This window comes from Rousettus aegyptiacus, unplaced genomic scaffold, assembly GCF_014176215.1.
Source record: "Rousettus aegyptiacus isolate mRouAeg1 unplaced genomic scaffold, mRouAeg1.p scaffold_m13_p_3, whole genome shotgun sequence".
Taxonomy (NCBI): Eukaryota; Metazoa; Chordata; class Mammalia; order Chiroptera; family Pteropodidae; genus Rousettus; species Rousettus aegyptiacus.
The window spans coordinates 34,564,530-34,579,519 of NW_023416306.1; the positions used below are offsets into that span (position 1 = coordinate 34,564,530).

At 34.7% G+C, this 14,990-nt stretch overlaps 1 protein-coding gene across 4 annotated transcripts in view; it reads left to right on the plus strand.

Annotated features, from left to right (window-relative positions):
- KIF27 (kinesin family member 27) overlaps positions 1–14,990 on the plus strand; it is a 69,632-nt gene that overhangs the window by 15,974 nt on the left and 38,668 nt on the right. For 3 of the 4 annotated variants that reach the window (XR_004956290.1, XM_016130391.2, XM_036239069.1), the window contains 2 exons: positions 2,544–2,687; positions 8,949–9,155. Coding sequence is in view for 3 of the 4 variants with exons in the window: in XM_016130391.2 (XP_015985877.2) it covers positions 2,544–2,687; positions 8,949–9,155 (351 nt within the window). In the remaining variant the exon portion in view is untranslated. The remainder of the gene's footprint in view (positions 1–2,543; positions 2,688–8,948; positions 9,156–14,990) is intronic. The other variant, XM_036239068.1, reaches the window with a different exon arrangement.

Sequence of the window (14,990 nt, forward strand, 5' to 3'; positions counted from 1 at the left end):
GCATTTAAGGTAATACTTTTAAAATGATGGATATTTTTTAAAGGAAATAATTCTGTCCTGCCTTCTTCTCAGATAGAGCAGGTCTGTCCTTTCATCACTGGTATAAGAAACTGGTGCAAAACTGGAAGCTTGCACTTTGGGACACATATAGGAGATGGTGATAGGAAGCGCTTTTCCTTCATGCTTGTAAGGTGGCTGAAATTGGAAGCCAGTAAAACCCACTACTTGGGGTAACTTTCTCCATCTGTTGAAGACTCTCAATTTAAACTTGCTCTAGATTATGTACTCTAGATTATGATTTCCCAAAGATATTAACAGTCTTGATGGAAAAGGGTACCATGAGAAGATTGTTTTGGGGAATGCTGGATTGCAAAAATCAAACAGGTTTCTCAATCCTCAGACTAATCAGAACTTCGAGAGCGCTAATGTATATTACAAATCTCAAAGTGCAAGACATAGTATTCAGTGTTTCCCAGTTTTTAAAAACGGATTCCCATTTTTTGGTCTGCAATCTTGCAGACTAGAATCATTGGAAACCACTAAACAGTAAGTAGAAAAAGGATAGGTGTCATTCCTTACCCTGTTATGTCTCTCTAAAAAATTGTTTTTTAAATTTCCTTTTCTGTTCTTGTTTTCTGAGAGGCAGCATAAGAGTAATTAAGAACATGGGTACCAAAATCCCAATGTTTGAATCCTGGTTTCTCTGCTTACTAGCTCTGTGACCTTGAGCAACTGCTTGACAGCTCTGTGCTCAGTTTCTTTGTCTGTAAAATGGAAACAACAACAGTAACCACTTTGTAGGGATGTTGTGAAGATTATTAAAGCATTAGTTCTCATAAGGTGATGAGAAGGATGCCTGGCCTATAGTAAAGCTCAGTAAAGTTTAGCTTATTAGTATCTCCTCTCCTTTATTTTTGACCTGCCTGTGCCTAGGTCATCCATCAGTGTCAGGTAAGAGATTGTACTCAGTATCACATGTAGGGCCACATGCCAGGGGTTACTTGTGGAGGCAGCTTGGTAAACTCATCTGCCTAAGGAGATAGCAGGTGGAAGGAAAGGCATGAACATTCTCTTTGCTCAGCCTCTTTTCTTGAGCCTATTAGGGAAGCAGTAAGTACTTTAAAAAATTCCTAGCCAGGATGAGATTGTGGGCCATCTCACAAATGAAATAATAGCCTGATTTTTGCTAGGGAAATTTGTAAATGTCATTTTGAAGTTACTGTCTCCTTTTTAAAAGCTGTCAGATAATGTGACCTTGATTTTTGCCATTTATCAATTATTGGAACTGAACATGACTATATTCAACAGTTAAATACTCTTTTGAATAAGTAATAAAATTGTAATTTTTAAAGCATATGTGAAAATATTTAATACACAGTACTGGGAGAACAATTATAAGCTTCTCAAGTGGACAATTAATTGCCTATACAATAGGATGTTAACTAATTAGAATTATAGTTACATCTTATTTATAGAAGAGAGAAGTCACAGAAATTATATAAATATATAGGGTTATAAGGAACATCAGGGTCGTGTGGTCCCTCCTCATTCTGGCATTCGAGGATCCCAAGCAGGGAAATAAAGGGACTTGCCCAAAGCCCTTCTGTGAGACTGTGGCAAAATCAAGGCTGGCCTCAGTCCATGAGTTTTGCGTGCAGAGGCCCATCTGCTTCCACGCCACTGCCTGAGGAGTCACGCATGCACTCCTTTTCTGTGCATTACATCTTATTTGTAAAGTGGACATTCCTTTTGTAAACCAACTGCTTGTTCTTGTCTTTTCTGGTGGCTTACATTTTGGATGCTAGGGTTTAATGTCAGGGCTTTGGTTTATCTACTATATCTTATTGGGAAAAGTTTTTAACTTTACCAAACTTTAATTTCTTCATGAAAAATAAAACATAGCTATTCAGTGAGATATTTTTAAAAATGTCAAGTCATTATCTAGCATAAAGCAAACCCTGGATAAATGTTAATGTTCTTTCTGTTTGTTTAATTTAAAAATTATTTCATAAGTATTATACGAATATCCCATTTATTTGAAAATAAATTCACTAGGAACTAAGAAAACTATTTGTTTAACAGTAATTTCAGACCTCTTCAAAATATACGTCTTCACAGTGAAAGTGCACGAATTGGCCAATATTCTTTAAATATACAGATGCATTCTTATGGAAAATGTGACTTTTGATTTTTAAAACTCATATTAAAATCTCATGGCAATTCTAGCAAACTTGTAAAAATCGTATTAAATATACTCTAGAACCTGAATAACTGGTTATCATTTTAAAATGCAGGAAATAAAAATCAGGAAAATCTTCCTATCTTTATGGTAATTAATTCTTATAGTAATGATAGGCCCTCTTAACTGTTTCCGCCTTTATTATAAAGAAACCAGAAAGAAAGTTGAAAATAGACAACAGGATAAGAAAAACTTTAAGAGGCATTGTCAAGCTGTCATTCAATCACTGCTTTTGTGGTACTATGTGGACTCTCTCCAGTATTTTCCATGGTGAATCTCTCGTGCTTTCTTTCCCTCCTTCCAGTGTGCTCTCGCTGCTGATGAAGTAGTATTTAATCAGAAGGAACTGGAGGTGAATGAACTAAAGAATCAAGTGCAAATGATGGTACAGGAAAACAAAGGACATGTTATGTCTTTGAAAGAAGCGCAAAAAGTTAATAGATTACAGGTAGAGTTTCTTAATATATCTAGCTCTGTAGGTTTAGTTAGAATAGTACCTAGCTAAACAGAATAGCATTTTAAATGATAAATAAGAATGTTTCCACAAATAAGTTGAAGAGTTCTAAGCACAGGCACCTAAAAGTTATTACCGTTCCCCCCTCCAACCTAAATTAGTGTAAAGGGAAGACATTTTTTTTTATTGGCTTGACTTGTATTTCACAAATATGAAGATAATCCCTAGGAACTTAATTTGCAAATCATATTACGGTTATCTTTTCTTCATACTTTTCCCTTCCATTGTTTGCCAAGGTAATGGGCAACGTGGTACTGTTTAGAATTGGAAGGTAAACACGTAATTTGAGCTTTTAAATTCATTAGATTATCCTTTTATACTTCATTAATGATTTGCTCTTTCACTTTGGTTAAATCTTTCAAATTCTCTATCTTAGTTTTTCTGTTATTAACATGCTATACCCCTAAATATTGTGCATTCTAGCAATGAAACCTGCCCCCAGCCCCAAACCGTTTAATTTAAAGCCTTTAGTTTTCAACTAATGCCCTGAGAAATAATCTGATCCAACAAAAGTTAGGTTTTGATTTTGAGACTTTTTTCTTTTTTAACCCTTCTAATTCCATAATAACTTAAAAACATAAAGCATATACAAAACTAACTATTGTTCAGAGATTTATCACAAAGAATACAGCTGGGTGGCCACCACCAGGTCAAGGAGTAGCAAACTGTTAGCCCCTCCAGGAGTCTTTAGTTCCAGCTCCTCAGAGAGAGCTGCTCTCCTTATCTTTCGCAGTAGTCATTTCCTTGCTTTGCTTTATGGTTTTACTGTGAATCCCTGAACACTACAGTATAGTTTTGGGGATTTGTATAAACTTAATCATTCAGTACATATGCTTTAGTATCTGGTTACTTTTATTGAACATTTTGTTTTGATTCATCCATGTTGTGTGTAACTGTAGCTTATTTAGTTTTATAGCTCTATAGAATGTCAATGTACAAATGTACCACAATTAATTATTCTACTGTTGAGGGACATTTTTTTCCTATGAATTTTCTTATACATGTCTCTTGGTGTACACACATACATATTTATTTTGCATTTGTGCCTAGGTCAAAGGGTAGGAGAATCTTCAATTTTAGTAAATAATACCAAACTGTTTTCTAATTTACACTTGCACCAGCCCTATATAAGCATTACTGCTGCTCTGCATGGTTGCCAACATTTTCTTTTTAAATAATTTTTGAATTTTTCCATTACAGCTGACATAATGTATTAGTTTCAGGTGTACAACATAGTGATTAGACACTTATATAACTTATGAAGTGATCACCCCAACATTTGTTATTGTTAATTTTTAAACTTTAGACAGTCTGGTAGGTATGTAATATTACTTTATTGTGGTTTTAATTTGCATTTCCCTGATGACTATTGAAGGTGAGCACTTGTTCACATTTTTTGGCTATTTGGATACCTTTGTGAGGTACTCGTTCAAGTCTCTTGCTTGCTTTTCTATTAGACTGTGTTTTAAATTAATTTGCAGGCATTTGTTAAATATTCTGGGTATGAGCTCTTTGTCAGTTATATGACTCCAAGTATTTTTTCTCTTTCTGCAGCTTTGTACTCTCAATGATGTCTTTTGATGAAAAGATAGATTGTAATCAAATTCAACAATCTTTTCTTTATGGTTAATGATGATTGTGCTCTATTTAACAAAGTTTTGCTTTACCTAGTTCTTTCCTTTGAGAATATTTTCTATATTATCTTCTTGAGGCTTTATTGTTTTGCCTTTTACATTTAGCTCTATAGGATTCCTGGAGTTGATTTTTGTCTGTGGGGTAAGAGTCAAATTTTATTTTTTCCCCATATAGGTAGATATCTATTTGTCCCAACATCATTTATTGAAAAGACCATCCTTTCACCGCTGTTCTGAGTGCTATATTTGTCATAAGTCAGTATTCATTCATATCTGAATTTCTTGTCTATTTCTGGAACTTCTGTTGTATCCTTTTGGTCTGTCTATCCATGAGCTAATAACATTTCCTTTTTATTGTAGGTTTATAATGTCTAGATATTTGGTAGAGCAAGGCCTTCTTCTTTGTTCTCCTAACCTCTAAGAATATCTTGGTTTTTCCATATAAATTTTAGCATTAACTGTTAAGGGCCACCAAAAAAAAAAAAAAAACTTTTTGTGATTTTGGTTGAGATTGCATTAAATCTATAGATCCACTTGGAAAGAGTTGACATTTTTTGATTATGAGTCTTCTAATCAATGAACATGGTATATTCTTTCATTTACTTAGGTTGCCTTTGGTTTTTCTTTTTTCTTTTTTTCCTCTTCTTTAATTCCCTTCCTTCCCCCACTTCCACCCCTGACCTATGGATGGATATTGCCGTTTCCCCTTAAGAACTGGATCTCTGAAGGCGAGGTGTCTCCTCCCATATGCTTGTGTACCCGGGGCCTGGTGCACCCAGGGCCTGGCGCCACCGGCGTATGGTCCATGGTTCCACCTGGGGTGCAAACCCAGGACTTTCTGTGTGTAAAGCAGACATGCTAACCACTACACTATGGAGCCCACTCCCTGGTTTTTCTAAATAATGGTTTGTGTGTGTGTAAAAGTATTGCACGTCTTTTGTTAGACTTTAGTCTAACAAAAGATTTTTTTTTATGCCACTAAATGTAATCTTTTTGAAATTTCCTTAATAGTTTGTTAGTATGTGTAAATGTATTGATTTTTGTTTGTTGAAATTTTTACCCAGCAACCTAAAATCTACTTTTTAATTCTAATATTTATGTAAATTATTTTGATTTTCATTTATAATTATGTCATTCACAAATGATGACAGTTCTTTTTCTTCTTTTATAATTTTTAGTCCTTTTATTTCTTTTTTCTTACCTTTCTTCATTGGCTGGGATTTTCAATAAAATGTTGAATACATGTGGTGATAGCAAGCATTCTTGTCTTGTTTCCAGTCATAGAGGAAAAGCTTTCAACATTTCACTCTAAAATACCATGTTTGCTGTAGCTATATTTTATTTACCCTTTATCAAACTAAGGAAAATTCTTATTATAAATATATATTAAATTTTATCAAGTGGTTTTTCTTTATTATGAATTTTCTCTTTTATTTTGTTAATGTGGTGAATTATACTGATTTTTCTAATTTTAAACCAGTCTTGTATTCCTGGAATAAGCCCCTTTTTTGGTCATGATGTATTGTTTAGTGGGGGTCCACAAGACCACCCTCTGGTTAGATGATGAACTTGGAGGACTCAGCATCTAGTCATGCTCATGGCTGAGATTTATTACAGTGAAAGGAGAGCAATGATCAGCAAAGGGCAGAGGCACATAGAGCAAAATCTGGAGGAAACCAGTGCACTTTCCGAGAGTTGTCTCTCTGTAGAGTCGCATGGATGTGCTTAATTCCTCCAGCAGTGATTATGACAGCACATGTGAAATGTCTGCCAGGGAAACTCAGAGGAGACACGGTGCCTATAATTTTTATTGAGGGCTGTTAATAAAGGCCTCTCTACCCAGCATGTGCAAATATTCCACCCTTCCAGAAGGAAAGCAGGTGTTCAACATAGACCATGTTGTCTGTACAAACAATTCTTATCAGGGTGTTGGGAACCCTCTCAATATCCAAGTTCTCAGACACCACCTAATAGAAAACCTCCTAAGCAGGTTTTTCTAAGGATATAGCAGTCAGGTCTGCTATGTTCTCTTTTCTACAGATATCCTTAATTTGGTTTGCTATTATTTTGTTTAGGATTTTAGCATCTATATTGGCCTATATTTTCCTGTCTCAAAAAATTCTTGTCAGATGTTGTAACAAGTTATGTTACCTTCATAATATAGATTAGGTAGAATTCCCTCTTTTTTTATACTTTGGAAGATTGTGTGAAAAAGCAGTGTTATTTCTTCCTTAAATATTGAATTCACCTGAAAAATATTTGAGACTGGACTATTTCATGGTGGGAACATTTTGATTTTTAATTCAATCGTATTTTCTTTTTGCCTCCAGTTTTGTAAGTTTATTTTTCTAAGAATTTGACCACTGTATCTAAGTTTTCATATATATCAGCATAAGTCTATACTAGTCTCTTATCTCTAATATATTTAGATGTTTAGTGATAACCCCTTTTTCATTCCCGGTCATTTGTTCCTTCTCTCTTTTTTTTTCTTGATTAGCTTCACCAGGGGTTTGTCGCTTTTATTAATCTCTTCAAATAGACAGTTCCAGACTTTGTTGATCTTCTCTAGTATATGTTTGTTTTTTATTTAATTAATTTTTGCCCTTACCTGTATTTTTTATTCTGCTTTTAGGGGTACAGATCTTATGTTATCTTTAGATGGATGCTTAGTTCATTGGTTTCAGCCTTTCTTATTTTATAATATGTGCATTTATAATTACATATTTCCTTCTATGCTTATCTTTACTTGCTCTCCACATTCGGCTAAAAACTTTTCCTAATTTTTATTGTAACTTTTTCCTTTGATCTATGAGTTATATAGTTAATTTTTTTCTAACACATGGATGATTTCTTTTTATTAATTTTTAACTCGATTGCATTGTAGTCCCTATGATTTCAGTCCTTTGTGTTTAAAGTTGCTTTATGGCTCAGCATGAGGCCAATTTTTGTAGATATTACAGAGGTTCTTGAAAATATGTATATTCTGCACTCATTGGGTGCTTTTAATTCTATTATTCAAATCTATATTTTTACTCATTTTGGGGGGATCTTTTTGTTTGTAATTTCGAGTGATGTTAAAATCTGTCACTATGATTTTGAATTTATCTCACTTCTCCATGAAGTACTGATAATTTTTGCATTATATATATTGAAGTTGTGTTATTAAGTACATAGAAATGTAGAATTATTGCATCATTCTGGTAAGTTGATGTTTTTATTATTTTTTACCTCTCTTTTAATCTTGTAATGGTTTCTGCCTTAAAGTCTACTTTGATATGAATACAGCTAATCCAGCTTTCTTTTGATTGATATTTACATCGTATCTCTCTTTCCATCTTATTTTTAATATTTCTGTGTCATTTTAGTTGTGTTTTTAAGCAGCAGGTTTATTTTACAGTGTTCTTGGACAATCTTTATCTTTTAATTGGATTACTTAGTTCACTTTTGAATTTAACATTGTTGCTATTATTTATGTTATAATCCCACTGTTGTCCTTTTTATTTATTCTACCTGCTCTGTGTTCTCTTTTCTGTTATTTCTTACTTTCATTTGGACTGCGAGTCTTTAATCTTTACTTCATTAGCTTAGAAGTCGTACTCTGTTTTTTTAGTGGGTATCATAGAGAGTATATCATGCAGCCTTGCCTTAATGAAGTCTAATATTAATTGATACTTTTACCCTTTTCCCAGAAAGTCTGAGGATTCTAACACTCATTAAGCCTATGTGCTATTCTGTTTTATATTTCAATTATCTGTATGTGTGACTTTTAAATAAGGTTTTATTTTTATAGTTCAGCATTAACATAATGAAACTAAGATTTTCTTTCCTATTTAAACATTGTAGTACCTGTGAAATATTCAGGTGAATGACAACTTCTTGTTTACATAATTTTGCACTTACAAAACAAAGATTGATATTAGAACTTTCCGAATTGGATATACTTAAATGTTTTCTTTAGAGGATACATAAAACGTTGAACCCTGTTCTGGTTCTCACTCTCCCCTTTCCCCCTTATCCCCCTTATCCCCCTCTCCCCCTCCTTCTCCTTCCTGACATACAATTTGTTCTGCCTTTGAGTCCCAAGTCCTTTCTCCCAGGACTATCAATTGCCTGTCTGTCTCTTTGTGCCTTTGTGTTTCTTTTCCACAGAGTAAAGGTTTTCACTTCACTGCACCTGCTGCCACTTTCTGTCTCCTTTGCTTCCACCTCTGCAATTTGCAACTCTTCCTCCACTTTTCAGCTTTCTTGTCTTTTTACTTCTTGGATTTCACTCAGAAAGTTCAAACTTTTCTAAAGATCAGCTAATCAGAGTGCTTCAGGTCGGCAAACCAACCAATCAGCGTATGGGGCGTTTTTATTTTTTTTGAGTAATTAACTCAATGTTGTATTTGTTGCTGCTTACTATTCAAAAGTTTTTACCAATCATAACAGTCCTAGGTACAGTTAAGGTAGTTGTGATTTGTAGGTGTGATTTTGGTCAATGTACAGTTTATTTTTAATTATTACCTACATACTTACTGAAGTTCTCTAATTTTAAAATTCTCATCTCTCTCCTACAAAGAATGAAAAAATAATAGAACAACAACTTCTTATGGATCAGCTGAATGAAGAACTAACAAAACTTAACCTGTCAATGACTTCTTCGGTTAAGGAAACTTGTGGAGATGGGCCAGATGCCAGGATACCTGAAAAGAGACCATATACTGTACCATTTGATACTCACCTGGGGCATTACGTTTATGTCCCAGCAAGATCAGATTCCAGGAAGGTAAAGTCTAAACATTAATCTCTTATTTTGATATTTAAAAAATAATATATGTAATATAATATCGCAGTGTGTTTGTATAGTCTCAGCAGGTACGGTTTGGTTTCTGTTTGGTTTCATGGACTTTTGTGTATTCTCTTTCTTTTAATCTTGCTTTTTAATAAGAAAATAGAAGAATGTATAGTTATATTTGGAAGGAATAGTTGAAGATAATGTCTATGTTCATCAAGGAGGAAAAGCTATCCATTGCCGTCATATTTTCAGACATGACTAAGTCTGATATCTTCATGAATTTTTGTCTTTCTTTAACCACACCAAATTGAGATGAGGTTGGAGGGTATTTATTTTTTACTTATTTGGTCTGTCCTATTATTTTAAAATGACATTTATGTATTACTCAGTCTTGCCAAGCTGACATAATCAAGACCGTATAAAGATCAATATGAACTTCTGTTGTAATTTTTATTTATGAATATGTGTCTGGGTAGTAAATATATGCACACATTTCCTCTTGAAAAATCATCAAGTAATCTCTACTGTGGAAAGACTAATTAGCATATTCATGAATTTTGGTTTCTGTTTATTTTTTGAAGGGAAATGATTTATTTGAGATCTACGTGATGGTTACAGTCAAAGGGTAAGAAAAATGCATGACTTCATTGACTTTGCAGTCAGGCAGACCTAGGTGTGAACACTAGCTCCATCATATAGGCCTATGTGTGTGTGACTAAACCTGTGTGAGCCCAGGTTTCTTATCTGTCATGATTGTGGAAACATGGGGGTGGATGGAGAATTTGCATGAGATGCTGACTCTGAAAGTCCCTGGCACTGCGTTCTCAGTACATGTCAATGGGTGCCGCCATTGTGACCTAGGCTCAGTACCTCAGATGTTATCCTTACCTGTATGGTTTTCAGTTTTGAGTGGTTGAATTTTAAAATTCAAACCATTGTTATCATTAATTTTGGTTATTGTAGAATTATTGACATTTTTCTTATGGTTGAATACATGGTAAATTTTTGTAGAACAAATTCTTCACATGATTAAATTTGATATCTACTATTTCAACTTAATACTTATATGTCAAGTCTTCTATATGTAAATTTTTAAAATTATTGACTAGTTATGTGAAATAATTTCCTGTTTCTATCCATTTTTTTATTTTTAAAAAATAGCATTTGTTTTTTTCCTGATTATAAAAATTACACATATTTATTCTCTCTCTTGGTCTTTAATCTTTTTTACTAGTCATTCACACACACACACACACACACACACACACACACAGACTCTTTGAGGAGACAGAGTTGCATGGGCTCCTTTAGGCTCTTCTTTTCTTGTCTCTAGTTGTTTGATTAGACCTGAGACAGGCATGACTAGAATAGAGACTTCCAGAGTTATTGTTTTGAATTGGCAAATTCTTAATTTAGTTTTGTTTAAAAATTTTCCCTCATATCCCCAAAGAACTCTTATAGCCACTTAAAAGGGAAGAAGATGCAAAGGTCATATATGATCAGCAGTTTTGACAGTTCTCTGGCTCCTACTGTGTGTCCAGGAATCCTGGCCACCTCTCTTGCTTTGTCTGGTTATTGCAGCAGACATGAAAAGGCAGGCTTGCACAGGAAGACACATATTATGGCAAGCCTTGTTCGAGTCCTGTTTGCTGTTCCAGTGTTACAAGAGGTCTCATTGAATACCAAAACTAGTTTGATTAAGCCAAAGAGGTCATCTGAAGTATCATTTCATTTTCTCCTGGATTTCTGTCTCCTTGGCAGAAGTCTTGCTTATATTTTCCAGCTCTAATATTTTCTTTGAATTTAGCTCTAATATAGTCTTGAAGTAAAAATAGTCTGATAAGAGAAATACTTCCTCAACTGAAAATACTTTCAAAAGAAGAAGGGGAAAAGTAGCTTCATCAATTTTTAAGTTGATTATAAAAAGGATTTGATTTTATTTTTCATATGCTTATTTATACATATTGGAGGGAAAGAGTGAAAGTATCTTATTTATTTTAAAAGTATTATTTATGTTATATTTATACATATACTTTTTGTTACCAGCTTTTCTTAATATATCATGGATATTTGACAGTCATTATATATTCTTCTATAATATGATTTTTAATGGCTGAATAAAATTTATCCTAAAGGTATACCATTGTATACTTTTTCTGATTGTTGCACACTTGTTTTGTTTTTGATTATCTCTTAATCTGAAAAGTTGACCACCAAAATGGAATTATAGTACATATCTACTTATGCAGGAATCATAAAGAAATTGCCCCTCACAGGAAAATAGTATACAGGTAAATAAAGTAAAAAATATTAATATTATTTATCAAATTAATATGAAAAAAGAGAAAAACTCATTTGTCTTAATAGATACCAAAAAGTCATCTGATGAAATGCAAAAATCGAATCTTGATTTAAACTTAAAGAAAAAAAATATAACAGATTTCTATTTTTTGATGTGGTAAATATGATGTAATTAAAGCCAAGAGCCAGTGCAATACATACTAAAAAGGCACTTTGGAAAGGAAAAAATTACAAAGGTGGTCCCAGTTATTACTTATGTTTAGCATAATACCACAAATTGTGCTGATGAAAATCTATATTTCATTGATTGTAAGACTCACCTATTTTTTTTTTTCACATTTTATCATCTTTGATGGCAGGATATGTTTTACAATTAATGACATGTCATGGTTTGACAGCTTTTTCCTTTCTTGGTGGTATAAAAATAATGGTGTGTCACAGTTGATGGCATTTTAGATTTGATGAAATATGGTATCATGAAAAGGAAATAAAAGCAATAAGTACATAATATCACGTTCAGTATTTGACATAATTGCATACTAAGAGAACCAACCAAAATATTTTTAAGGGATATGTTTTAAAAACCTGTAATCTCCAGATTCACAAAAGTGGAATATTGTAAAATCTTTGTTTTTTCCTGAATGAATTATATATTTTTAATATTTTATTAGTTTTGAGTATACAGTATAATGGTTAGACAGTTATGTATTTTATAAAATGATCCCCCTATTTGTTCTTTTTCTCCTCTGGCTCTCCACCTAGCCATTACATTAATGCTAACTGCATTCCCTATGCCCTGTTCCCCATCCCAGTGACCATCATTCAGCAACTTATTTGTACTTCTTTATCCCTTCGTCCCTTTCTCCCAGTCTCCCAACCTCCCTCCCCTCTGGCTGTCACCAGATTATCCTCTATATTTGTGAGTCTATTTTTGATTAGTTTGTTCTTTATGTTCCTTAGATTCCATATATAAGTGAAATCATATGGTATTTATCTTTCTCTGTTTGACTTAAATACCTTGTAGGTTCATCACAGCAATATCTTTTTCCATTCCCTTCCTTTTTTTAATGTATGGGTCTTGTTTTCTTATCCTTTTAGCCTCTCTATGCCTTGGTTGGAACACTTAATTCTTTTCCATTTAAGGTACTTATTGATAGGAATGTAGTTGTTACTATTCTTTATTCCTGTATGATTTTTGATACATATTTTTTCTTCTTGAAGTCCCTCCAACATTTCATATAACTCTGGCTTGGTGGTGATAAATTCCTTTAGTTTATTTTTGTCCAGGAAGCTCTTTATCTGTCCTTCAACTCTAAATGATAGCTTTGGTGGATAAATTATTCTTGGTTGTATATCCTAGGTCTTCATTCTTTCGAATATTTTTTGCTAAGCCCTCTGTCCTGCATAATCTCTCTTGAGAAATCAGTTGCCAGTTGTATGAGCATTCTCTTATATGTAATTATTTGTTTTTCTCTTGCTGCTTTAATTTTTTTTTCTTTGTATATAACCTTTGGCATTTTAATTATGATGTGTCTTGGTGTGGGCCTCTTTGGATCCCTGGTTTTTGGTATCTTCTGAGCTTCCTGGGGTTTTATGTCCATTTCCTTCGCCAGATTAGGGAAGTTTTCTATCATTATTTCTTCAAACAGCTGTTTAACATCTTGATTTTCTTCACTTATGCCGATCAGATGAATATTTGGAGCCTTAATAGTATCCCATATCCTCCTTAAATCATTTTTATAGTCTTGGCCCCTTTTTTCTTGCCATTCTGTTTGATTGTCCTGATTGGCTTTCCTGTTCTCCAGATAGGGCATGTGATCCTCATCTTTATTTACTTTGTTTATTCCATTTAATATACTTCTCATCTCAGATCATGTGTTCTCCATTTCATATTAGTTCCTTCTTATAATCTCCATCTCCATTTTTATCTCTTTGTTTTGAGTTCTATACATTTCCCAAAAGTTCATTGAGTATCTTTATAACCAGTGTTTTGAACTCTGCCTCTGTTAGATTACTTGACTCCATTATATCTGGATCTCTGTTCTGTTCTGTCCTGTCATATGGTTTCTGCTTCTTTGTCTTCCCATTTTGGCTGCCTTTCCATGTCTGTTTCTATTTACTAAGCAAAGCTCCTAAATCTCCTGGTCTTAGTAGTGTGGATTTGTGAAGTAGGTGTCCATTGGCTTAGTCCAGAGAGAGGTTCAGCTGCAGGTCAAATTTAGCCCAAGTCTCTACCTCTCTGGGGCCACCTGTCAAGATTCAGCAAGCAATCCACAGATGCTGTGCTTGTAGTTGCCTCAAAAAGCCACATCAGAAACTGAGGCCAGTTGCCTCCAGTGTGAGTCTAGGCGCCGCTCAGCAAGGCACCTCTGACTTGGTGAGGATATACCAGGATTTGGCTTGGGTGGGACCCGGGTTGGGGGAGGCGGAGTTTCAGGGAATCCTCTTGGGTGAAGCAACCTGTGTTATCCAGTCTGATGGCGTCACAGCTATGGCGGCGCTGTGTCCTCGCACTGGGAGGGGGGAGGGCTCAACAAGGAACAATGGAGACCGCAAGCACTTCTGTACCAAGCGAGTCTTGCCTCAACCCTCACACCAACAATATCTCCCTGTAAGTCCCTTGTGCCCTCTGCTTGCAGCCAATCAGGTACTAGTGCTCAGAGTGAGCAGGTCTGTCACCACGAAAATCTGCTCTTAGACTTGGACCCTTTAAGAGCCTTCTGCCGCTGCCGCGGCCTCTGTCTCACTCAGCCGCTGGAGACTGGGCAGCCCTGTGTCCTCGCCCCATCCTACCTTCGCCGTTGCAGAGTGCTTTCTTGGATTTCTCCCTAGTTGTATAGCTTGTTCATCTAGATCCCAGGCGGTATTTGTCTGCCGCTGCTTGTTTCCGTCACAACTTTGATTTGGTCACCAGAGGGATGAATAGAGCCTCTGTCACCTACGCCATTTTTTCCCTCTACTTGTTCTTTGATTTATTGATGATAGTCAAACAGGAGTGAGGTGATATTTCATTGTGACTTTAATTTGCATTTCTCTGATGATTAATGACCTTGAGCATCTTTTCATATGTCTATTGGCCATCTGTATTTCCTCTTTGGGGAAATATCTGTTCAAGTCTTCTGCCCATTTTTCAATTGGATTGTTTTTTTTGTTGTTGTTGTTGTATAAGTTCTTTATATATTTTAGATATTAACCTCTTATCAGATGTATCATAAGCCAATATATTCTCCTATTCAGTCGATTTGAGTCACAAAATTCATGTACATAACCCATTATATACCTGGACACAGAGAAGATGTGTCTGCTGAGCTTTGATCAGGTTCCTTTGCTAGCTAAGCAGCTCATTCCAGCAGAACATGCCAACTTCATAGTAGCAAAATAACACATTTCGTGGACCTTGCGGAACCTCGATTAAAACTACAGATTTAAATAATGTGGAAGCCACAATCTTTGATGAATGAGTTAAGCTGCAGCACATCTGATGAGACACAATTAAATGCCTCACTAATGAGAGATTATCTTACT